The 25339-nt window shown below is 45.3% G+C and overlaps 2 protein-coding genes across 4 annotated transcripts in view; both read right to left on the bottom strand.

Moving 5' to 3' along the window:
* LOC137425490 (kelch-like protein 5) overlaps window positions 1-5547 on the bottom strand; it is a 154910-nt gene extending 149363 nt beyond the window's left edge. Inside the window, exon 1 of the mRNA XM_068113988.2 lies at window positions 5496-5547. Coding sequence (XP_067970089.2) covers window positions 5496-5515 — 20 coding nt within the window. The 5' untranslated portion in view covers window positions 5516-5547. The remainder of the gene's footprint in view (window positions 1-5495) is intronic.
* A 9014-nt stretch (window positions 5548-14561) lies between these two features.
* Window positions 14562-25339, bottom strand: part of LOC137425488 (phosphatidylinositol-3,5-bisphosphate 3-phosphatase MTMR8) — a 54857-nt gene continuing 44079 nt past the window's right edge. For 2 of the 3 annotated variants that reach the window (XM_078776730.1, XM_078776732.1), the window contains exons 12-14: window positions 22205-22339; window positions 20584-20695; window positions 14562-16202 (exon numbers count right to left, since the gene is read on the bottom strand). In XM_078776730.1, coding sequence (XP_078632856.1) covers window positions 16035-16202; window positions 20584-20695; window positions 22205-22339 — 415 coding nt within the window. In that variant the 3' untranslated portion in view covers window positions 14562-16034. Of the gene's footprint in view, window positions 16203-18900; window positions 19392-20583; window positions 20696-22204; window positions 22340-25339 lie in introns of those variants that run through there. The other variant, XM_078776733.1, reaches the window with a different exon arrangement.

Here is a 25339-nt window from a genome sequence, read left to right as displayed (position 1 = left end):
CTGGCCGGCGCTCACTTGCGGCCATGAGCGTCGGCCATTCCGGCAGCCTCCTGTTCGTCACTGACACCTCGTCTGGTCGTCGTTTTCTGTGTGACACGGGAGCGCAGGTAAGCGTCCTCCCTGCCTCCGCGTCCAACAAGCAAGCCGCAGGCCGGGGCCCCGCCTTGCTCGCCGCCAACGGAACACCCATCCGCACATTCGGGAAGCGTTGCCTCCCACTGCGGTTCGGAGGGCAGCGCTTCCAATGGTCTTTCGTCACCGCCAGCGTGCCAATGGCCCTGCTCGGTGCGGACTTCCTTTGTGCGCATGGGCTGTTATTGGACGTTAAGCGTCGACGTCTCGTCTAGGCCGAAACCTTCAGCTCGCTCGCTTGTTCGCTGAGCGGCTCGTTGAGCGGTTCCGTCCCGGCGACGTTAGTCTGTACGCTTCCGGCAGCGGACGAGTTTACCCGCCTCCTCGCCAGTTTCCCGGCACTCACGCGGCTCACCTTCCCGGCACTCACGCGGCCCACCTTTTCAGCGGTGGCCGTCAAACATGGGGTGGAGCAACATATCCCCACCGTCGGACCACCGGTCTTACGCCCGGGCGTGCCGCCTCGACCCCACGAAGCTCGCCGTGGCGAAAGCGGACTTCGCCACGCTGGAGCGGCTGGGCATCGTACGGCGCTCCAACAGCGCATGGGCCTCTCTGCACATTGTGCCCAAGCCCGGCGGCGGATGGCGGCCGTGCGGTGACTACCGCCGGCTCAACGATGCCACCACCCCTGACCGCTACCCGGTCCCGCATATTCAGGACTTTTCCGCCCGGTTGGAAAACACGACCGTGTTCTCCAAGGTGGACCTCATCCGGGGCTACCACCAGGTCCCCGTTCAACCGGACGATGTACCAAAGACGGCCGTCATCACCCCTTTCAGCCTCCGAGTTCCTGCGGATGCCTTTTGGGTTGAAAAATGCGGCCCAGGCACTCCAGCGGCTCATGGACAGCGTCTTGCGCGACTTAGCTTTCATCTACGTCTACCTGGACGACATCCTAGTCGCGAGCGCGTCCCGGGAGGAGCACCTGCTCCACCTCCGCACGCTCTTCGAACGCCTGGGCCAGCATGGCCTGATAATCAACCCCGCGAAGTGCCGTTTCGGCGTCACCGCCATCGACTTCTTGGGGCACCGCATCACCAGGCACGGGGCCATCCCTTTACCGGCCAAGGTGGAGGCGGTCAGGAGTTTCCCGCGCCCCCACACGATCAAGGGGCTCCAGGAATTCCTGGGCATGGTGAATTTTTATCACCGCTTCGTGCCCCGCGTCACCCAGCTCCTGCACCCCCTGCACGAGGCCCTCCGGGAGAAGCCGGGCAAAGGTGACATCGCCTGGACGGAGCCGATGGCCGTGGCGTTTGCGGGCGCAAAGCTGGCCTTGGCCAACGCCACCATGCTGGCGCACCCGGCGCCCGATGCACCAATCGCCCTCACCACCGACGCGTCGGACTACGCGGTGCACGAGCAATGGGTGAGTGGTGCTTGGCAGCCGCTGGCGTTTTTTAGCCGGCAGCTTCGCCCGCACGAACGCCGCTACAGCACCTTCGACCGCGAGCTGCTCGGGCTCCACCTGGCGGTCCGACACTTCCGCCATCTGCTCGAGGGCCGCCCGTTCACAGCTTTCGTCGATCACAAGCCCCTTGTGTTCGCGATGGCCAAGGTCGCCGAGCCATGGTCGGCCCGGCAGCAACGTCACCTCTCTGCCGTGTCCGAGTACACGACGGACATCCGTCATGTCGCGGGTAAGGACAACCGGTGGCGGATTGCCTTTCCCGGTTCATCGCACACGCGGTCCACCTCGGGATCGACTATGCCCGGATGGCGAAGGACCAGACCGCCGACCCTGACGTCCAGGCCTTGCGGACCGCCGTCACAGGCCTCCGAGTCACCGAGGTGCCGTTCGACGTCGCGGGCACTGCCCTCTTGTGCGACGTCTCCCTCGGCCGGCCTCGCCCCATCGTGCCCACTGGTTGGCAGCGCCCGGTTTTTGACGCCATCCACGGCCTGTCCCACCCGGGCACGAAGGCCTCCCAGAAGCTCGTCGCGGCAAAGTTCGTCTGGCATGGCCTCAGAAAGAACGTCCGCGACTGGGCCAGGCCGTGCCTCGCGTGCCAGCGCGCAAAGGTCCACCGCCACACCCAGGCCCCGTTGGCCCCGTTTACGGTGCCCAAGCATCGGTTCGACCACATCCACGTCGACTTGGTGGGACCTCTGCCCCCCTCACGGGGTTTCACCCACCTCCTCACCATGGTGGACCGCACCACCCGGTGGCCGGAGGCCGTGCCATTGGCGGCGACGGCTGCGGCTGACGTCGCGCAAGCCTTCATCGCCACGTGGGTTGCCCGGTTCGGTTCCCCCTCGGACATCTCGTCCGACCGCGGCCCCCAGTTCAACTCGGAGCTCTGGGGAGCGGTGGCGCAAGGGCTCGGCATCAAGCTGCACCGCACCATGGCCTACAACCCCCAGGCTAACGGCCTGTGCGAGCGCTTTCATCGCTCAATGAAGGCCGCGCTCTGGGCCAGCCTCCGCGACGGCAGCTGGGCCGACAGGCTCCTGGGTCCTGCTGGGCCTCAGGACGGCACCCAAGGACGACCTGCGCGCATCCTCGGCAGAGCTGGTCTTCGGACAACCACTGCGGGTACCGGGCGAATTTAACCCCGACTCCATGGCTCCTTGGTCCGCGGCGCAACAGCGCTCCACCCTGCAGGAGACCGTCAATAGGTTCGCCCCGGAGCCGACGGCACAACACGGTTACCAGTCCTCCCACGTCGCCCCGGAGCTTTGCACGGCGGAGTATGTTTTCGTCCGGCACGACGCCCACCGGGCACCACTGCGGTCCCCGTACGCCGGGCCCTTCCGCGTGTTGGAGACCGGGGACAAACATTTCACCGTGGACATCGGCGGTACGCCAGATCGTATCTCCGTGGACCGCCTCAAGCCGGCCCACCTCGATCTGGACCACCCCCCGCAAGCAGCCCCCCGGCGGTCAGACCCCCGGCACCCCCCAGCCCCGCTACCCCCCAGCCCTGCACACATCACCGGAGGGCGTTTCGGCCGGGTCATCCAGCTTCCCCGCAAGCTCACCCTTCAGGTGCACGATATTTCTGGGGGGGGGGGGGGCGCGTGTGGCGGACACATTGTCAGTAGGCAATAATTCCACTCACCAGTGGATGGCACGAGCGTGGAAGCGCAGCTCGGGCGACGCCTGGAGCGAAGGCGTCACGAGGCGCAGGGTGGAACTAAGGGCATGCCCCCCCCTTTCGGCCGACCGGCCACGCCCGGGGGCAAGGCGTGGCCTCGGGACATATACGCGGGCTCGATAGTCGAGCCCACCCAGTGCTTACGTGTGAGCTGTTAATAAAGCATTTCAGTTTGTACAACGCGTGGTGGCCTACCTTCTTGGCAAACGAATCGTGTGTGCATAGCACCACACTATATATATATATATATACTGTATATATATATATATATATATACATATACCTATACATATACCTATACCTACATATATACCTACATATATATATATATATATATATATATATATATATATATATATATATATATATATATATATATATATATATATATACATTGTTGCAGACGCGGATTAAAGATGTTATTTTACCGAGCGGTTTGGTATTACCGCGTCCGAACAGTTACTCCCCGCTTAGAACCCGATTTCACCCAAACGTTGGCCAGATCGCACCGCAGCTAGTCAATAGGGAAAAGACAAAGGCGACACGGATGTGAAGAAGAAGAAGAAATAAAACGAGAAGACGTACAGACGAGTAATGGGATTTATTATTTACACAAGCAAAAAGGAGCAATCAAGGTTTATTTACAACACATAAGACGCAGGTGACACAGTGCAAATACTAGCTTATCTACAGACTTAACTTATTCCCAGGACAGAACAAACAGAACAAACTCACGTCCACAAGAAGGGTGGAAAGGCAGGAGGTGGATGGCTGGAGGGAGAGGGAGGTCCAAAGGGGTCCTGCAGCTCAACCGGCGCGTTTAGCAGCCGCCGTTCCTTTACGGTCCTGCTCCAAACCGCCGTCCAGGCCCCAAGTGGCTGTGGGGTGTTGTTGCTGCTGTGGCCTCCGCTGCTTTCCCAGGACTTGTCTGACGCGTCTGGTCCAAACCCTCAACTCTTTCTTGGTTCACTCACTCCTCACCACCGACTCCTCACCGCAACCAACGCAACCACTGACCGCCACCACCGACTCCTCACCGCAACCAACGCAACCAACTGACCACCGACTCCACTGACTGACTCTTCACGACTCTCTTTCTTGGTGACCAACTCTTTTTGGCAACCGACTCACTTGCTTCCTGCGTGCGCGCCTTTATAACGCCTCCGGCGATTAAGCCGCCGGCCTTTTGGACACGCCCATCGGGGTGCTCACCTCGGCCCTGGTTGGTCGCGCGACCCTCGGGCTCCGCCCTTGATGACGACGGGCGGGCACGCCCCTCTTCCCCTCTATGACGAGGTGGAGACACGCCTTTCTTCCCCGACTCAAGCACATGGTCAATGGTGGTTTTGGAGGGGATGTAATATGGGCAATCGAGGCTCGGCAATGACGAGAGGGGATGTAATATGGGCAATCGAGGCTCGGCAATGACGAAAGGGGATGTGAAGGAAATGGGGATGGGAATGAAAGGGGATCTATTCTCTTTCACTGGTGCAATGGAGTACTTCAATTAATGGGAGACACAGCCTTACTCTAAAACACAGAATAAGAGATAACTATCAACAGGGGTATTCTATTATTTGGCTGACGTGTATGCTTGTGGACTAATTATGGGATGCCCTTTCACCTTTACACAGCTCCGGAGGTAGGGGGGCGCAGAATAAACAATAATAACAATTCACACAATCAAACAAACATACAGTTCTCATCTCCGCAACAATATATATATATATATACCTACATATATATATATATATGTAGGCGTACATATACATATATATATATATATATATATAAATATATAGGCCTACATATATATATATATAGGCCTATATATATATATAGGCCTACATATATTATATAGGCCTACATATATTATATAGGCCTACATATATTATATATGTACACACAGTCATTACAATCACAGTAATCCCAATTATAAAGTATTTCCTGCTGACGGGCACTTTCGATCCAATTCTTGATTAAGGTCATTGCGACAGTTTTGAACCATATAATTATAATATAAAGATAGAAACTCAGACCTCGTTCAAGCTTTTCGCATTTCTCGAGTCACTTTGTCTTTACCCCAAACTTCGAGTTTACCTCAGAAATAAAACGACGCGCCAGGTGCAATAAAATTGACGGGAACGAGGAGCTCAGGAATGAATGACACGTCTTCCCATGAAAAAGATGAAAAACGAAACAAAACGTGGTCAGAAAATAATGACGTATCTTCAACAACAATGTACCAGCAACATTCATTACCTGCGAGCACGAGCAGCCATCTTTCCCAAACGAAATTAACCTCAAATGAAACTGAAAGGACCTCGTGCCGTGGTAACCCCCCACACCTATATTATATTATAGTTATGTTATATTATATTATAATTAGCTTAAAACAACCTCACGGAACAATGATGCTTGCTTTTAGTTGTTTTTTTATTTTTTATTTTTAGTTTACTTTTATTGGTGACGTTGCAAACGCAATTCCATTAATTAAAACCACCTGCGAGACGTCTGAAAACAAATACAGTATATTTAACTTGACTAATAAATATTCAACTAATAATTGCAAATGAAATCGTGTTGATGGAATAGAGAGTATTATTAGACCCTCGGAACATTTTCAATAAAATTTATAAATGATAATCACATATTTCCGGAGACCAGCTAAGCAAAAAATTAGCGACGGTTATACACCTCAAAATTCTCCACGAGACTTTACTCACTGGCGTATGGGCAACGTCACTTCCTGTTGGTCCGCCATTTTGAAAGTCACCTGGATTGTGCAGCATCTCCATCGGGATCGTTCCGATCTCCATAGATTATAGACCGTGGGTGTGTTCCATTATCAATAAGCTTGCTATCGCTTTCCAAGCTAGCCTTCCTTATTAACCGATTCGTTTGAGTGCTTGCTCGAGTGCTTAAGCCGCTTGGCGAGTGCTCTTTCTACAAGCTGATCACGTGCGCAACATAACTGCCCTACAGACCCGTCCGTATACATCTGCTATTTAAGAGAATTTGAATGTTGATTTGAGTAATAGACACATGTGGTTTTAATAGGCCTAGACACATCACTAGATGGAATTTTGAAAAACCGGGCATATAACCAGTCCTGGCCACCATATTTGGCATATCCAAAATGGCCACCATTGGGCAGAGAGGGCATACAACTTTTGAACGAACCAAATGTCGTAGAGAGTCAAATGAAATATGTTGATAAGGGGTTTTGAGGATGCTGTTTCCGTTTTTGAGGTTAGTTTTGTGATTTGTGGTCAAAGTCACTTCCCAAGGCCAAGGTCCTTTTCAGTCTAAAACATGGCATATTCACATCTTCGTCACTCTCATGATATCCTGACTTCTTCAATCATCGTTGAAGGCGATCGAGCATCAAAACCAAAGAGAAAATCAAGCTTATAGCAGAAATTGAAAAGCATCCAGTGCATAAAGCATCTATGGTCTTCCCAAGTGGTGATACAGCTGTCAAATTGGACTTCTTGTCTAAAATCCATTCTTTCCCAGATCTGTCTTCTTTTGGGACATTCGTGAATGCTATAAGATGTGTGCTCTCTGCAGGTCAGTCTCTACGTTCCAGGACCAGCCTCTGTTATTTTTGACAGCTATCTGGAATCCTCTGTCAAAGGGGGAGAGAGAACTCGGCATGCGGCTGGGATTGGAGCTGTTGATATGGCACTCATAGGTCCAGATGTCCCAATACCAACAAATTGACAAGTTCTGGCCATCACCGAGTAATAAAACTGACTTACAGCATCTCACTCGTGTGAACAGCACTCGCAACTTCCCAACATTCTCAGTGGATGCATTGCTGATGATGAAGTGGTTCCAGCTGCCAATATTGATGCTATGACGGGCAGTGTGGAAGCAGCAGATGATATGCTGGTACTTCGTTGTGCATGGGAGGTGGCTCGAGGCTGTGTACGGCTCCTGGTGATATCTAAAGACATATACAGTGGTAAGGCTACTGCGTTCTATCACGGAGTGGTGAGAGCATGGTCTACGTAAGCTGTGGGTGGAGTTTGGCTCACCTACTTAGAGCGTAGAAGACACCGACCACTGCACATTCTTGCGGAGAGGCTGGGCCTGAGTTTGTGTCGGGGCTTAGTGAAGGTGCACCTGCTCACTGGAGATGACGCTGTCAGCAAAAACGGGATAAAACGTGTTGCACTCACGTGTGAGCCTGAGGAATACCTGGAAAATTTCGCCGAGTCCCATGATTTGAGTGAGGAGTCATCGAAAAAGGTTGAGGAATCCCTCGTTAGTGTGTGGACCGGTGCCGGACGTAAGACATCTTCTCAAACATTTGACCAGGTCCGATTTGAAAATCATATTAAGGGAGCGACACCAAAGGCACTGGCACAGGTACCACCCACGGCAAACCTTCATTAGAAGTCATATTCAGCGATCATTTTTCATGTTACGCAATGTCCTCAATCTCCTGAATGATAATGGTCCTGGTCTAGATCCAACTAATCATGACTGCTTTTGTGATGACGGCACCATTTTGACAGTGAAAGGTCTGAAGCCTCGACCAGCTGAAAAGCTTACTGTGTGCAAATGTGGTGGTAAATGTGACAACAATCACTGTCCATGTGCCGGACATCCTGTGCGTAGTATTTTGTTACAAGTCACAGAAATCAGACTGTCAAAATAAGTAGTATGTACTGCATACTTAACTAGAACGGCACTCGGTGGAGAGCATACCTCCACCAGCCTGAACAGTTTATGTTTTGTTCCCCACTGATAGGCCGGATCTGGATTCGGACCTGAACCAAAATCTAATCAACTTGTTCTTGTCACCTAACCAACTCATCCACCAAGTTTAGTCATAACCCGTCCATAACTTATTTCAATATCATGCTATATATCGTTTTTCGCCCGATCTCTCAATGGTGAAGAATCACATGTAATTAAATAATTCTTGTATCCGAATCCATATTCAGATCGTCAACAAAATCGAATCTATTTGTCCTTGTCACACACACAACCTGTCCACCAAGCTTTGTCCAAATCTGTCCACAACTTTTTGAGACTCCCGGTGTGTCTGGTGTGTACGGTGTGTACCCCGGTTTAGAATAGGTACACCGTATCTCTGCGCATCGTAAGTGGCGACTAAGGGTTGGCGTCAGGAAGGGCATCCGGCCATAAAAACATTGCCTCAAACAGGGAACCATGATTGTCATGGGGCCCGCAAGGCTAACCCCTGCTCTAGCGGGGAAAATGGCCTTAAAACGATCATTCATTCACTCAATGGTGAAGAATCACTTAAAAATTCACTGATCTGGATACAGGTTCGAATCTTCACCAAAATTGAATCAATTCTTCCTCACCACCCACCCAACCACTCCACCAAGTTTTGTCCAAATCCGTCCACAACTTTTTTAGATATTTTGTTCACAGACAGACAGACAAACAGACAGGAGTGAAAACATAACCTTCGGTGGTGGAGGTAACAACATTCATGTCTCTCATCTTATTTATATGATCAAAGTTGTCTCGGGCTAAGCTTTGCCCGTCACTTGACTCAAAAATTATCATTGTGCTCATTGCAATGCTTTTGAACTCAACTGGACTACCGTCCAGTTGAGTTCATCGCATACTGAACCGTCCGGCGTCTGTCGTCCATTAACTTTTCGACGTTAACCCTCCAGCATCCACAAATATCAACCGATTCTGATCAAACTTGACATGCAGCATCCTTACCCCAAGGACCAGGTTGGTATTACATTTCAGCCCGATCCGTTGAAAAATGGCGGACTTAGGCGACCATTGTTTTTGGTCATGAAAACGACGTTAACACTCTGCCGTCCACAAATATTAACAGATTTTGATCAAACTTAGAATGTTTAACCCTTACCACACAAGGTCGGTTGCTGTTGCATTCCAATCCGATCCGTCACAAAATGGCCGCCATATTGTTTTCAGCTCCGAAACGACGTTAAGACTCAACGTCCACAAATATTTATGGATTTTGATCAAACTTGGTGTGTGAGACTCTTACCACACAAGGTAGGTTGCTATCGCATGTCAACCCGATCTGTCACAAAATGGTCGCCATAGGCCGGCATTAAAGTTGTCCAGTCAGTTCAGTTGAGTTCTGCTTCCCTGGAAGCTCGAGTTTTAATAACATATCTTGTTCCTTGCTATATGATGAAGTTTTCTGTTGTATCATGGTACATGGATGGCAGCCATCTTAGACATCTCATGAGTTTAGGTCAAACAGTTCAGAGGTGTCTTTCCCCACTAAATCAAGGTTGCCTGATTGAAGGGGGTTTCAAAGTTCCTATGGAAAATATTCATATTAAAACCATATACTTCTGAAACCATATATGGCCAATAAATGCTTTTAAACGCCATTAAATATCATATACATTAATTTCTGTTGATTTTGACTCCTGACTACATGAAAAAACACATTTATTGAATAGGATACTCTCAATATTTAGTGGGAAAAGACACTTCATCCCTCTAGGTCAAATATATGGTGTCTGAGTTATGACCATGGGAAAATTTAACATAGTTACTATGGACTGCCATCTTTGATATCTGGTGACCGAGACCTCAGGCAACCTTGAAATCCCCTTTAATCAATCATGCAACCTTGACTTAGTGGGGAAAGACACTTCATTCATCCTTCAAGGTCAAATAGTTTCTGGGTCATGACCATGGGAACATTTCACCTGGTTGCTATGGGCGGCGTGTGGTGTGGCAGTGTGGCAGCTACATTCAAGTGTAAGGTGTGCACAGAGGGAGCTGCAGATGGAGGAAATCACTTTCAACAACGCCAGTGTATTCAGCATACTTGAAATCATTATATATACTAGGGCATGCCCGTACTATATATATATCTAAAATTATATCCCCCCCCTCTATTTACATGAAATGGTTTGGTCCAAAGCGAACGGCTTGCGAGTACGGTGACAATCCCCCCCCCCTCTATTTACATGAAATGGTTTGGTCCAAAGCGAACGGCTTGCGAGTACGGTGACAATCCCCCCCCTCTATTTACATGAAATGGTTTGGTCCAAAGCGAACGGCTTGCGGAGTTTGGTAAAGAAATCGACATAACGTGCACAAACGCGCAGGAAAGCGAAAGAATCGCAAATTAGTTTTAATTAGTTTTAAAACATAGTTTAACGCCAACATAGCGGCAACATAGTTTGCCAACGTGAAATAAATGAATACGCTCTCAAATATGCCGTCCGAGGCAGAGTCTGTTCGGCACGTTCGGCACACGTGATAGCTCGCTGCTCTCTGATTGGTTGAATCGTTTTTTGGACATAGCTCGGTAACTACTTGTCCGATTAATATGAAACCTTGAAAAGGCACATCCTCGGGTCCCCAGCAATATACCTGGCAAGTTTAAAGTATATCGGACCCGTGGTTGTCGAGAAACAGCGGTCACAGACATACATATATACATACATACATACATACACACAGAGATTACTGGAATTATAGATACTAGGGCATGCCCGTACTATATCTATATCTAAAATTATATCCCCCCCCCCCCCCTCTATTTACATGAAATGGTTTGGTCCAAAGCGAACGGCTTGCGAGTACGGTGACAATCCCCCCCCTCTATTTACATGAAATGGTTTGGTCCAAAGCGAACGGCTTGCGAGTACGGTGTTTTTTATCGGACCCGTGGAATTATAGATAGTAGTTTTAATTAGTTTTAAAACATAGTTTAATGGCAACATAGTTTTCCAACGTGAAATAAATGAATACGCTCTCAAATGTGCCGTCCAAGGCAGAGTCTGTTCGCCACGTTCGGCACACGTGATAGCTCGCTGCTCTCTGATTGGTTGAATCGTTTTTTGGACATAGCTCGGTAACTACTTGTCCGATTAATATGAAACCTTGAAAAGGCACATCCTCGGGTCCCCAGCAATATACCTGGCAAGTTTAAAGTATATCGGACCCGTGGTTGTCGAGAAACAGCGGTCACAGACATACAAACATACAAACATACAAACATACACACAGAGATTACTGGAATTATAGATATATATATATATATATATATATATATATATATATATATATATATATATATATATATATATATAATATATATATATTATATATATATATATATATATATATATATATATATGTATATATATATACTATACACAAAGAATTAAGTTAAGCACCCCCCCGTTTTTGTACAACCTCGCACATTACAAGTTTGTTGTCGTCAAAACAGTGTAATATACCCATGATATTGCTATATTTTCTGGAGAAGTGATATTATGGTCACATAAAAACATAACAATCATGCCGTTTTCAATATTTTATTCTGAATAATTTAAGGTGAAATTTTTTGGGAATTTTAGGCATATTTTCACCTCAATTTAAGTATGGAGCTATAGGTCCATCACGGACAGTGTGGATGACGTTTATGTTTTCTAACGTACAGTCATTGTTCTGAGAAGACCTCTAGCGATCTTTGCGTCAATAACGTGTGTAGGACCCACGTGATCGGATCACTGACTCAACCCTACGTCTCATAGACCCTGTAAGCCGTCGTATGCGTTGCTGTGGCAGGTTGTTCCATTCCCGATGTAATGCACGTTCCAATTCATCCAGATTGGCTATTGGAGGGACCATCTTCGCAATTTGTCGTCCCAACATGTCCCGAACGTGCATTACATCGGGAATGGAACAACCTGCCACAGCAACGCATACGACGGCTTACAGGGTCTATGAGACGTAGGGTTGAGTCAGTGATCCGATCACGTGGGTCCTACACACGTTATTGACGCAAAGATCGCTAGAGGTCTTCTCAGAACAATGACTGTACGTTAGAAAACATAAACGTCATCCACACTGTCCGTGATGGACCTATAGCTCCATACTTAAATTGAGGTGAAAATATGCCTAAAATTCCCAAAAAATTTCACCTTAAATTATTCAGAATAAAATATTGAAAACGGCATGATTGTTATGTTTTTATGTGACCATAATATCACTTCTCCAGAAAATATAGCAATATCATGGGTATATTACACTGTTTTGACGACAACAAACTTGTAATGTGCGAGGTTGTAAAAAAACGGGGGGGGTGCTTAACTTAATTCTTTGTGTATATATACAGTCACGTGAAAAAGTAAGTACACCCCATGTAAAGTTCTGACTTTTTCAACATATTTCAACATACAGCTATTTGATCTTCATTTCAACAATATTGATAGATAAAGGTGATATAATATAACAAATATCATGAAACATTTACATTTTGTAGTCCATTGTATAATTTAAATAAACATAAATGCAAATTTCGCATGTGGAAAAAGTAAGTACACCCTTGGCTCTAATAGGGGGTATTGCCCCCTTTGGCAGAAACAACCTCAAGTAGGCGTTTCTTATAACTGTCTACCAGTCTCTGACATCGACTGGTAGAAATTTTTGCCCACTCCTCCATGCAGAATTCTTTCAGCTGTGCGATGTTTGAGGGGTTTCTTGCATGCACAGCTCGTTTCAAATCCCCCCCACAACATCTCGATGGGATTTAGATCTGGGCTTTGACTTGGCCATTCCAGAACGCTCCATTTCTTTCTTTTCAGCCATTCCTTAGTGGATTTACTGGTATGTTTAGGGTCATTGTCATGTTGCCAGGTCCACCTTCGGTTGAGCTTCAACTTTCCGACAGAGGGCCTCACATTATCCTCAAGCACCCTCTGGTACAATGAAGAATTCATAGTGGATTCTAAGATGGTGAGCTGCCCAGGCCCTGATGCAGCGAAGCTGCCCCAAACCATAATATTTCCACCACCATGCTTTACAGTTGGTATCAGGTTCTTGTGGTCAAATGCTGTCTTTGGTTTTCACCAAACATGTCTTCTGGTACTGTGGCCAAGTAGCTCTACCTTTGACTCATCTGTCCAGAGCACATTGTTCCAGAAGTGCTGGTCTTTGCCAAGGTGTTCATTGGTAATCTTGCCCTGATGTTCTTTCTGGACAGCAAAGGTTTCCTCCTGGCACACCTCCCATGTAGATGAAATCTGTGCAGCCTCTTTCTAATGGTAGACTCGTGCACTTTGACATCAACAGTGGCAAGAGCTACCTGTAGGTCCCTTGATGACATTCTGGGGTTCTTAGAGACTTGTTTCAGCATCTTGCGGTCTGCTCTCGGGCTGAACTTGCTGGGGCGGCCTGGCCTGAACAAGTTGGCAGTTGTTTGGAATCTTCTCCACTTGTAGATGATCTTCCGGACAGTCGAATGATTGATTTCAAATTGTTTGGAGATCTTTTAAAATCCCTTCCCAGACTCGTAAGCATCTATAACCTTCTTTCTGAAGGCCTCAGAGAGCTCTTTTGATCTAGGCATGGTGACGCCGCACACTTCAACAACAAAGAGCAAACCAAACGAAATGTCTGAGGTTTAAATAAGACAGGTTCCTCCAAGATCCTCTCTGAAGATGTTCTAATCATTTGCACCTGAGCTGGTGCACCTGATTCTAATTTTAGGTATTTGAAGTAGTGATAAATGTAGGGGTGTACTTACTTTTTCCACATGCGAAATTTGCATTTATGTTTATTTAAATTATACAATGGACTACAAAATGTAAATGTTTCATGATATTTGTTGTATGATATCACCTTTATCTATCAATATTGTGGAAATGAAGATCAAACAGCTGTATGTTGAAATATGTTGAAAAAGTCAAAACTTTCCATGGGGTGTACTTACTTTTTCACGTGACTGTATATATACACAACAAAACCATTCTTTTACAATGTTTCCATCCAAACGTATATGCATTTCTTGGTCGTTGATGGCCATGTGGCAGCCATTTTGAAACATGGTCGTTTCCCGGTTTTGCCCAGTTATTCAAAATTCCACCGAGCAGATGTGTTCAGGTCTCTAAGCCGGGCTCTGGACTACGACTCTACGAGGACGATGATTGTGGTTGGGAGATGGAGGTTGATGCCTTGGGCTTTGGGAGGTGGAATTTATGATTTGGGGTTTGTGAGGGGGATGATGAGGGAGAGTTGATAACTTGCAGTCACATTTTACATTATATGGTTGTTCCGCGGTTCCCTGCTAGTTAAGGTGCAGAAACTGCTGCCCGGGGAGCAACCAAACTCTAAGATAGTAAGCAGTGTCACCTGTACCAATAAACCTCCAAGAAGACTAGACCACTTACTAATTGCAGACCTGGCAATAATTTGTTCAGGGTGCCAGCGGTAACTGGCTTACTCTTCTCAAAGGACACCGTGGGATCTTTAGACAAATTGACCAGGTGGTTTGTATGTTTCACGTGAGCGTCCTTCCTCAGATATGAAGGACAATCAACTCCATTATCCCATAATCCAATGTCATTTAATCAATAATAAGCATTTCTTCCTCCTGTCCACTTGCTCCTCCAGAAAACAGTACTTCCATTACCATTTCCAAGTAGTCAGTCCACTTTTCACCCAAGTGCTTTATCTTAACCACAGAGAAAGAAAGATAGTATTCTTATCGTTTGTACATGATAGGCTTGCAGAATATCATAGAGGTAGGTGCACTCACCTCACGTAGACTAGCATTTACATGTGGGCATTGCCAATTCCACACTACATTTTTTGAAGAGTCAACCATTCTGTGCTGGCACTCTGAGCAATCTCTAAAGATCTACCTTAATCTAGAGGCCACTACATTAGTGGCATAAATTTAGCCCCAGAAGGAATGCAAAACAGGTGGGCAGCTCCTGCGATAAGCTTGACTGAATTGTTGTTATTTCAAATGTAACCTGTGGCTGCTGGTTGCATCATTGCTGAGAGTGCAGCTGCGCCACTGATGCAGTGCCCCTGTTTCCAGTATTAGCTGGTATTCATTTTGCCGAGCTCAGAAGATGGCAGGTTGAGTCAACCCACCTGGTGTTATTTAACGGTACGACAGGGGCTCAAACTCAAGACCCTAAGATCTCAAGGCAGCCACCTTGACCGTTAAGCGAACACCAGGTTTGCTTGACGGAATGAACCAGGATCACTATCCTTGTGAATTTCAAAGTCAAAAATATTTCTTTTACTTGCTTCTTGTTTTAATGATTTTAATAGTGGATTCTCTGTTGTCACTGAAATGATGTTGCCGAATGTACTGCGAGAGCACACCCAGATATCACATCACTTTTTCAAGTCGCAAGTAAGTACATATTTTTTGCAACATTACAAAGCAAACATGCAACGTGGCTACTGGTTTGCCTCATTTGCTGTGAGCACAGACAGGTATGCTGCTGAGGCCGTGCGTGCACCTGTAGGTCGGAGCAAGAATTTGGAATTTGTCCAGGGTACCGGTGACAACTCACCTCCTCTCCACCAAAGACGTCCAGTTGAATAATGTCCATACGAGGGATGGCACGCACATTTATGGTGAAACACCAGGATGGCAGTTCATAGCTGGCCTAAGATTCAAACCCAGGCTAGACAACCCATAGGTGAATGCATGTACCTTTCTGATATCCTGCCAGCCCTTAGGTGACAAAGCAGCACAGGGAAAAGCTCAAAATGCTCATTAAAAAAAAAAATTGTATACCAACAAAAACATTCATTATGTTTTTAAAACATAAAACATACATGGAGAGTGAATAAATACGTTTTCTACCATATTCTAAAACAACAACTTAAACATATCTATCATGTCGCATGGATACAAACTTATTTATTTATATTCCTTACAGAGGGCAATTCATTCCTCCTGGCATTTCCATCAATAGCAAGCAAAGACACATCAGTATGAAGGCAACAGGTGCCAAGGAATCTAAATCCTTCCATCGTGTTGCGTGCCGTGATCTACAGGGCAGGTAGTTTGTCATCTGATTCATTGCCATTTGGAGAGCTCTGGTTGATGTCTGCGATGCCAGATTCTTGGTCGCTGTTGTAAATAGAGCAGTCGCCATTTTTTTCTGACCTCGTGGCACCCCCTGCCGAATGTCTGTCTCTCACACACTTGTGCAGGTGCTGTGGGATGGGCACAAGGACTCCATAAAATTGAGGAATGACTTCTGGAAGCATGGTAAATTTTGTTCATAACATTTCTGTTGGCATCATTTAATATAGACTAGCACATTACCCATAGGGTGATTGCGTCACTCCCCAACAGTCACACACACACACTTACATTTTTATTGTGAGTAAACTTACACATGCAATTCTGACAATTCATCAACCAAAATCCTCATCTTCCTCCACCCAACTATGTGCCATCATTGCTCTTCCCCCCCCCCCCCTCCCAACCCCATAGCCTCAACCTCCTCCTCCCCCTTCCATAGCTGTAGCATCGGGATTCACGTCGAAACAGCGGAATATGTAAGGCTTTCTGCTCCCTCATGATGCTATCACTTCACAGAAACCCGTCACAATTTTAAAAGAAAATAGTTGGAAATAATAGCAAACCTGCGTAACCTCCGCAGTGAAAGCGTCGCTTGAGCAAAAGGGTTCTAAAGGGTAAATTCTAAATAATTCTAAGTCTACTATATAAGAGAGATGTCTGTCTGTCTGTGTGTCGCCATTTTTCTCAGAGTTGGCTGAACGGATCTTCGTCAAATTTTCAGAGGTTCATCAGTAAGTGCCGGGGAGTGTTTTCGGCAGAAAAAAAGAGATCGTTTTTTGGAGTTAAAAAAAAAAAATCGCTTGACAGTGCCGACGCTTTAAATTAATGACAGTTATATACAAGTACACATTCGCAGAAATAAATACAAAACAATCAGCAGACATTTGAACACAAATAAATCAAAAAAGTCCGGAAGTGTACGAAGTTGGTAGTATGGCTTCTTCTTCTTCCTGATCGGCATCACACTTAACGCAGAAACGGGATGAACGCCACATTCACCAGCATAATATTTAATGAAAAGGTGATGAACCCCCTTCCGCCCCTTCCTCCCCTGCCTCCCCCACCTCTCCCCTCCTCCCCTTCCCCTCCCCCATACTCCCCTCCTCCCCTTCCCCCCTCTCTCCCCTTACCCCCTCACTCCCCTTCTCCCCCCTCCCCTCCCCCTCTCCCCCCTTTCCCTCATCCCCTTCCCCCGCCCTAACCCCCCCGCCCTCCTCCCCTCCCTCCCCCACCCGGCGACGCCGGGTACTTCTGCTAGTTCTAAATAAAGGGTAAATTCGAAATAATTCTAAAGGGTGAATTCTAAAGGGTAAATTATAAAGGATTCTAAAGGGTCATTCTAAAGGATTCTCAAGAGTAAATTCTAAAGGGTAATTTCCAATGGGTAAATTCTAAAGGATTCTAAAGGGTAAATTCTAAAGAGTTCCAAAGGGTGAATTCTAAAGTTATAAAGGGTAAATTATGAAGGGTTCCAGAGTAAATTCGAAAGAGTTCTAAAGGGTAAATTATAAGGGGTTCCAAAATGTAAATTCTAAAGTATTCTAAAGAGTAAATTATAAAGAGTTCCAAAGGGTGAATTCTAAAGTTATAAGGGTAAATTATAAAGAGTTCCAAACGGTAAATTCTAAAGTTCTGAAGAGTAAATTATGTAGGTTTCCAAAGGGTGAATTCGAAAGTTCTAAAAGGTGAATTATGAGGGGTTCCAAAGGGTGAATTCTAAAACATTCTAAAGGGTAAATTAAAAAGTTCTGGAGGGTTCTAAAGGTTAAACTCTAAAGGGTAAATTCAAAAGTTCTGGAGGGTTCTAAAGGTTAAACTATAAAGGGTAAATTGAAAAGTTCTAAAGGGTATTTTCTCAAGGGTAAATTCTAAAGTTTTAAAAGGTAATTCTAAAGGGTAAACTCGAAAGTTCTAGAGGATTCTAAAGGGTAAATTCTAAAATATAGTAATTGCGGGTGGATTCAGATGAACTGTCCAACCAATGGGTGGAACTCTTTCACGGACGCACGGATCCTTTTATCTATCTATAATTCCAGTAATCTCTGTCTGTCTGTCTGTACGTCTGTACGTTTGTTTGTTTGTCTGTGACCGCTGTTTCTCGACAACTACCGGTCCGATATACTTGAAACTTGCCAGGTATATTGCTGGGGACCCGAGGATGTGCCTTTTCAAGGTTTCATATTAATCGGACAATTACTTACCGAGCTATGTCCAAAAAACGATTCAACCAATCAGAGAGCAGCGAACGATCGCGTGTGCCGAACGTGGAGGACACACTCTGCCTCGGATGGCACATTTGAGAGCGTATTCATTTATTTCACGTTTGCAAACTATGTTGGCGTTAAACTACGTTTTAAAACTAATAAAAACGAATTTGCGATTCATTCGCTTTCCTGCGCGTTTGTGCACGCGATGGCGATTTCTTTACCAAACTCCGGAAGCCGTTCGCTTTGGACCAAACCATTGCATGTAAATAGAGGGGGGGGTTCTGTGGTCGTTGCGAATGGACCAAACCATTCATGTAAATAGAGGGGGGGGATTGTCACTGTACTCGCAAGCCGTTCGCCGTTCGCTTTGGCGTTGCGAATGGACCAAACCATTTCATGTAAATAGAGGGGGGGGATATAATTTTAGATAGATATATAGTACGGGCATATATATAGTACGGGCATGCCCTAGTATATCGAAAAGAGTGGAAGCGTATCCAGCGAACAGTCATTGAGTGTTTCATAAATATGCCAGGTCTAAATGACAGGAGATTACAAATCACTTTAATATTTTTACAACTGAAAATAATGTATGAATTAATTGGATTCATAACATTTTGGGTCAGAGTTTTTTATTCGCTCTACATGTTCCTCGCACTGCATTCTCTCTACATGGCACTTAACTTAGCACAGCATGTACATTTGCAAAACCTAACACAGCTCTGTTGATCACTGTATTAGGCAGTATGAAGGGGAGGGGGAGGGGTCATAGATGTGGTACAGGCTTGAAAAGTCCAAGTTGAAATGAGCAGACAATCCATCTTTGTACAGCAGGAGAGGAATCCAAATATGTAAGACCTTTGTCAGATCTATTAGTATATAAACCAGTCAAGTAGGATATGAACCAGTCATGGATACAGAAGTTTCAGGTATCTTAAGAACAGTTACATTCCACTTTAGGAGATTGCAATGTCACTGAGATAATTGGTGCCACTGATTGCTCCAGTGAATTTTGGTTAAACCTTCTGGCTCCCGGCAGAGCACCATATTTGAACACAAGTATCGTATAAATCTTGGCCAGAGCAGAGCAAACGGTTGGAATGGGAGGATCTGAAAAGGTGTGATAAAACGCAGTCAATCTTTTGGTAAAAAGCTGTCAAACCTGACGTAGCACAATAATATGTAGTTGGATCGAGTAAAGAAAATATTTGATAACTTAGTGAATCCGATTAAATTTTCTACATCATGCAAGGATGTTCCATCATGCCAACCCACATTATTTCTACAATATGTATGACAGACTTTTTTTTTTAAGTACAATTTTGATTCAAAGCAAACTACATTAAACACTTAAATACTAGAAGGAACCAGCATGCAAAGACCACTGTCCGACTGTGATTTATGTCTCGGAATGTTGCCGAGAACGGGTGGGAGGGATGTGAGGGCAGATGCCAGATGCAATGGTGAACCAAACTGGAAAGTTTGCACTGTGGCATTTAAATTTCAAGGGGGTTTAGAGCAATCCGCATTGTCTGATAAAATGGGAGCATAGCAGTTGCAGATAACTGTGGAATATCGCTCCGGTGCTCAAATCTTTGGTGGCATGTCATGCCACAGTGAATCTCAGCAAATCATTTTAGCTCCCAGAAGAGGGTCATGAGCATCGAAGATATAATTGTGGCAATCATTTCATTCAATACGCTTCTGCCGATTTTGCGCTACATCCTTTTTGTCTTCTGCAATCCTTCATCTCCAAAGCTTTCCGATCCTGAGCCTGCATCCCTGGTTGTTGGATTCCTCACTGGTTAGCCATTTCCTTAATCCCATCCTTCTATCTTCTCTTCAGTATTCCTCAACGTCTCCTTCCATGCCGTACGCATCTCTTTGTGCTTGGATCCATATTTATAGGTGGGAAGGGTGGGGCTAGTGTTGGTCCCGGTCGTGCGGGCAGTGACCACCTTCCCCCAGACAGTGTTTCTTTTAGGGGACACCATCCTTCTTGGGTGGATGCTGGCCTGTAAAGTCTCATTCACCCTTTGAGGGTTCTTGATTCGTTCCCCGCTGGTCGTCACCCTCCTCTCCTGGCAAGCTTTGTGTGGGAGACGGTTGAGTCGCAGACAGATCGACCATGAAACAAGTAGTACTGGACTACGTGGTATCAGTAGCAGGTTAATGCGACTGATAGCAGGTTAATTAATCTGACCTGACTGAATTTTTCTGGCAGCAGCAAAAAAAGACACGTATGGCACATTCATCAAGAGCCTTCTCCTCACTTATTCTAAATCAGTGGCAAGCAACTCACTTTGTCAAGCAAGGAAATCTCTTTTTCAAGCTCTTGATTCTTGTCCGAGAGGTCCAGTAACACGTCTTCAGTTGTCCGCTTGCTCCGAGGCCAATACATCCCTTTCCAAAATCTGAGAACGTGTATTGTGTTACTCACAATAATTTGCAATTCCTTTCAAAACATTACTTCAGAAAGATCTCACTAATATTTTTCAAAAGTGCTCCATAATCTGGCCCCAAAAAAATTCAACTCATTTGGCCAATGACTATCCACATAATGCTCCAGCACAATGCATGTAAGATATCAAGCAACACAACAAAGAACAGACAGCGAAGGAGTAATAAATGAGACACAGAATGGCCTCACATTTATACAAAAACAGGTAAACAATTAAGTGCAAAATAAATTGCTTGAAACAACAAAAGGAAGCAGCCAATTTAAATATGGCACTGCCGTCCGACTGACAGCGCAATACAGATCGAGAAAGGCAGCACAGATCAAGGTTAATGAATATTATTTTGGCTGTTAAACCATGCTGTCAGGGAAAGCACCAGATATCAAACAAAATCCTATTTTTAGGGAAATTGGTTCTTTTTTTTATAAACCTCTGTAAAATGTCATTTCAGTCGCATTGAGGTTCCCACGTAGTTTCATTTATTCCTTCGTGTGCAACACCTGGCTGCTGATTCATTTCTGGGAATGTGGATGCACCACTTATGCAGTTCCCCGTGGAGATTAGTGCAGTGATTTGGAACTTGACCAGAGTATCAGCGACAATCGCCTACTATTTGTGAAAGACATCCTGTGAGATATTCTTCCAACATCCACTGAATCAGGTTGGAAAAATAAATATCAGATTAGAACGGCACTCGGTGGAGTACATCCAGGCTGAACACTACGTTTTGTATCCCACTGATAGGTCAGGTCTGCATCCAGACCTTAACCGAAATATAAACTGTGTGATCTTGGCACTAACCAAACTCATCCACCAAGTTTTGTCATAACCCATCCATAACCTTTCGAAATATCATGCAATATATCGTTTTGGCCCAATCTCTCAATGGTGAAGAATCACTTTTAAAATTCTCGTATCCAGATGTGGATCTTCACTAAAATCGAATCAATTCGTCCTTGTTCCACACCAATCTGTCCACCAGATTTCGTCTGAATCCGTCCATAACTTTTTACAAGATCGTGCTATATATATATATATATATATATATCGTTTTGGACCAATCTCTCAATAGTGAAGAATTACAAAAAAAACAACTCATATCCGGATCCAGATCTTCACCAAAATCGAATCAATTCGTCCTTGTCACACACCCAACCTGCACACCAAATTTCATCAGAATCCGTCCTTAACTAATTTTGAGATTTCCTGCTCACAGACAAAGAAACAGATAGACAAGCAGACAGACAGATAGGGGCAAAAACATAGCCTCCGTCCACCCTCGGTGGTGGAGGTAAAAATAAGTTTGTCATTTATTGCAATAAACCTTTTTTTAACCATGTCATTCATTGGTCGTAAATTAATTTCCTTTGTACCATAAACAGAGGAAATGCCACGAATAGACAATGGGTACGAGTTGTATGAGCAATGCCATTATGGGAATCCAATGTGTATAAAGTGGAGCACCTGAAGCATTGTGCTGTTGTGCTTGGCAGGAGTACAGTTGGGTTACAGTTCTGCTTATTGTTGTACAGTGGATTCCGGAATTCACCACGCCGCTCCCACAGATGGGCCCACACCGTGTGTGTCTTCTCCAAAAGCCTGTCGTATTGTCACGTGACATCGTCAGAAACTCTGCAAGCATTAACAGTCATGCTGCTAAAACTATATCCTGTACCGTAAAATGGGTTGAATAGGGACAGCAAGGTGAACAGGGACACAAACTGAAAAAAAGTTCGGAAACTTTTTTCGCTGAAAATTGATAACCATACCGATTTGTTGATATTTGGGTTGAAAGTGTTCTCTTGGTTTTTTTAAAAGCAACTTATAGTCCCTATTAACCCCATATATGGGTTAAATAGGAATATATAGGATTTTTATGGCTGTCCCTATTAGGCTAACCCCCGCTCTTGCGGGGAAAATGGCCTTAAAATGCATGTTGCTGTGTTGTATGGCTGTCCCTATTCACCCCGTTTTACGGGTGAATAGGGACAGTCACTAATACAAAAAAATAATCTATCTATAATTCCAGTAATCTCTGTGTGTTTGTTTGTTTGTACGTTTGTCTGTGACCGCTGTTTCTCGACAACCACGGGTCCGATATACTTTAAACTTGCCAGGTATATTGCTGGGGACCCGAGGATGTGCCTTTTCAAGGTTTCATATTAATCGGACAATTACTTACCGAGCTATGTCCAAAAAACGATTCAACCAATCAGAGAGCAGCGAGCTATCGCGTGTGCCGAACGTGGCGGACACACTCTGCCTCGGATGGCACATTTGAGAGCGTATTCATTTATTTCACGTTTGCAAACTATGTTGGCGCTATGTTGGCGTTAAACTATGTTTTTAAACTAATAAAAACCATTTCATCTAAATAGAGGGGGGGGGGGGGGGGGATTGTCACTGTACTCGCAAGCCGTTCGCCGTTCGCTTTGGCGTTGCGAATGGACCAAAACATTTCATGCACCAAACCATTTCATGTAAAGCGTTCGCCGTTCGCTTTGGCGTTGCGAATCACCCAAAACATTTCATTGACCAAACCATTTCATGTAAATAGAGGGGGGGATATAATTTTAGATATAGATATAGTACGGGCATGCCCTAGTAATCAAGAAATAGGGCCAGTTTGGAGAAACTTTTTATCCCATATTTTTTTTCATTGGCACCGTGGTTTATATTATGGGTGCATATTATGTGCATCCATCTGAGCTATCAATTTAGCAATAAGTTGGAAACTCGGGACTGTTTCTTGATTATTATTTTTTTGTATTAGTGACTGTCCCTATTCACCCGTAAAACGGGGTGAATAGGGACAGCCATAAAAAGCCTATTTATTCCTATTTAACCCATATATGGGGTTAATAGGGACTATAAGTTGCTTTTTAAAAAAAACAAGAGAACACTTTCAACCCAAATATCAACAAATCGGTATGGTTATCAATTTTCAGCGAAAAAAGTTTCCGAACTTTTTTTCAGTTTGTGTCCCTATTCACCTTGCTGTCCCTATTCACCCCCATTTTACGGTAATCGATTCATGCGATGTGATATTTAATAATGCCTGCTTTTTTATGTTTGAGATTTCATTCCGTGTGAAAACAGCTGTCCTGTTATCCCAAATTGATATCAAAATTCAGGTTGAACGATCATTGATTGGAAACACTACTGGTGTTTAGACATTTGCTAACAATGAATTCAAATTGTGATTGGAGAGTACTGAAAACCTCTGGGAGCCCTCAGTTGATCGCAAAACAATCTGAATGAAAGTCATCAACAAGTGCACAGATTCTGTAGTCAGAAAAAAAAAAAGTTATACAGCTGATGGGTGAGGGTGAAAGATCATAGGAGGACAGTTTGTAATCTAAAGCAGAAATGTAGACTTCATCAAAGGCAATTTCAAATGTCCAAAGCATCCAAGTAAAATTCCCCAAACTAGTCCAATGTCAAGTTAAATTCCTGTTAAAATGTATGCAGTAGAACATTCACGTCAAAAACTGTTTTGTCTTTAGAACGGCACTCGGTAGAGCAAATACCTCCGCCAGGCTGCACAGTTTTTTTGGGATACAGAATCGAGGCTCGTGTAAGAGCAAACACATTAAACATGAAAACATGCACAGACACATCTAACATACAATGTAGGGAGCAGGAGAAAAGAGGGGGAGAGAGAGGGAAGCACACAAGCACAACAACAGTAGAGAACAGGGACGTCGGTAGATCTGTGGAAGAGGGAGGGCTGGGGGAGGAGGGAAAGGGGGGTACACGGTATAAAGCAAATGAACACTACTCCGAATTTCAGGAAGGAACTTGGAGATTGAAAGAGGTGTATTTGGGGTGTATTAATGGGGGTAGAAAAGATCAAGGCTTTGGATGGGGGAAGATAGGAGATGGTGGTGAACAGCTGGTTTAAAGACATGGAGGAGGGAGTGGGATTGAAAAGAGAGTTCGGGTCAAAATGTCAAATACCAAAAAATGCACTTACAGGCAATCCCCTGGAGAGGGATTGAACAGAGTGTGGAAGTTTGTTCCAGAGGCAGGAGAAAAGATAAATGAAAGAGTGAAGGTGAGCAGAGAGTCTTGATTTTGGCAGTTTCACCATAAGAAGGCTGCTGGCAGATCTTGTGCGACCTGAAGGAATATTCGGGGGACAGAGCACAGAGAGAGCTGGGGGAGCAAGGCCGGAGAGGAGTCGATAGAAGACAGAAAGACCATTAATACACCCTCAGAATTAGATGATAGGCCCTCAGAATCAGCTTCATCACGTGAGATTCCAATGATTCTGAATGCTTTGTTTTCCACAGCGTGAAGCCAAGCTAGGTGTGAGGCAGGAGCACCAGCCCAGAGGGGAGAGCAGTATTCCATCAAGCTGCAGATGAAAGCTTTGTTTGTAGTGAGCAGCTCAGAAGTGCCCAGAAAGGACTTCGCACGACGGAGGATGCCCAGTCGGTGACTGGCTTTGGAGGCCAGCTTGGAAATGTGGTTTTCCCAGGAAAGATCATGGCAGATAGTGAGACCCAAAAGCTTGAGTGAAAGAACTTCTTTGAGAGGATTGTTGAGAAAGTAGATGGGACGGTTGTCCAGACGGTCTTTTCGGACAGACATAGT

The sequence above is a fragment of the Myxine glutinosa genome, chromosome 4 (assembly GCF_964187855.1).
Source record: "Myxine glutinosa chromosome 4, kmMyxGlut1.1, whole genome shotgun sequence".
Classification (NCBI taxonomy): Eukaryota; Metazoa; Chordata; class Myxini; order Myxiniformes; family Myxinidae; genus Myxine; species Myxine glutinosa.
This window is presented reverse-complemented; position numbering and strand designations above follow the sequence as displayed.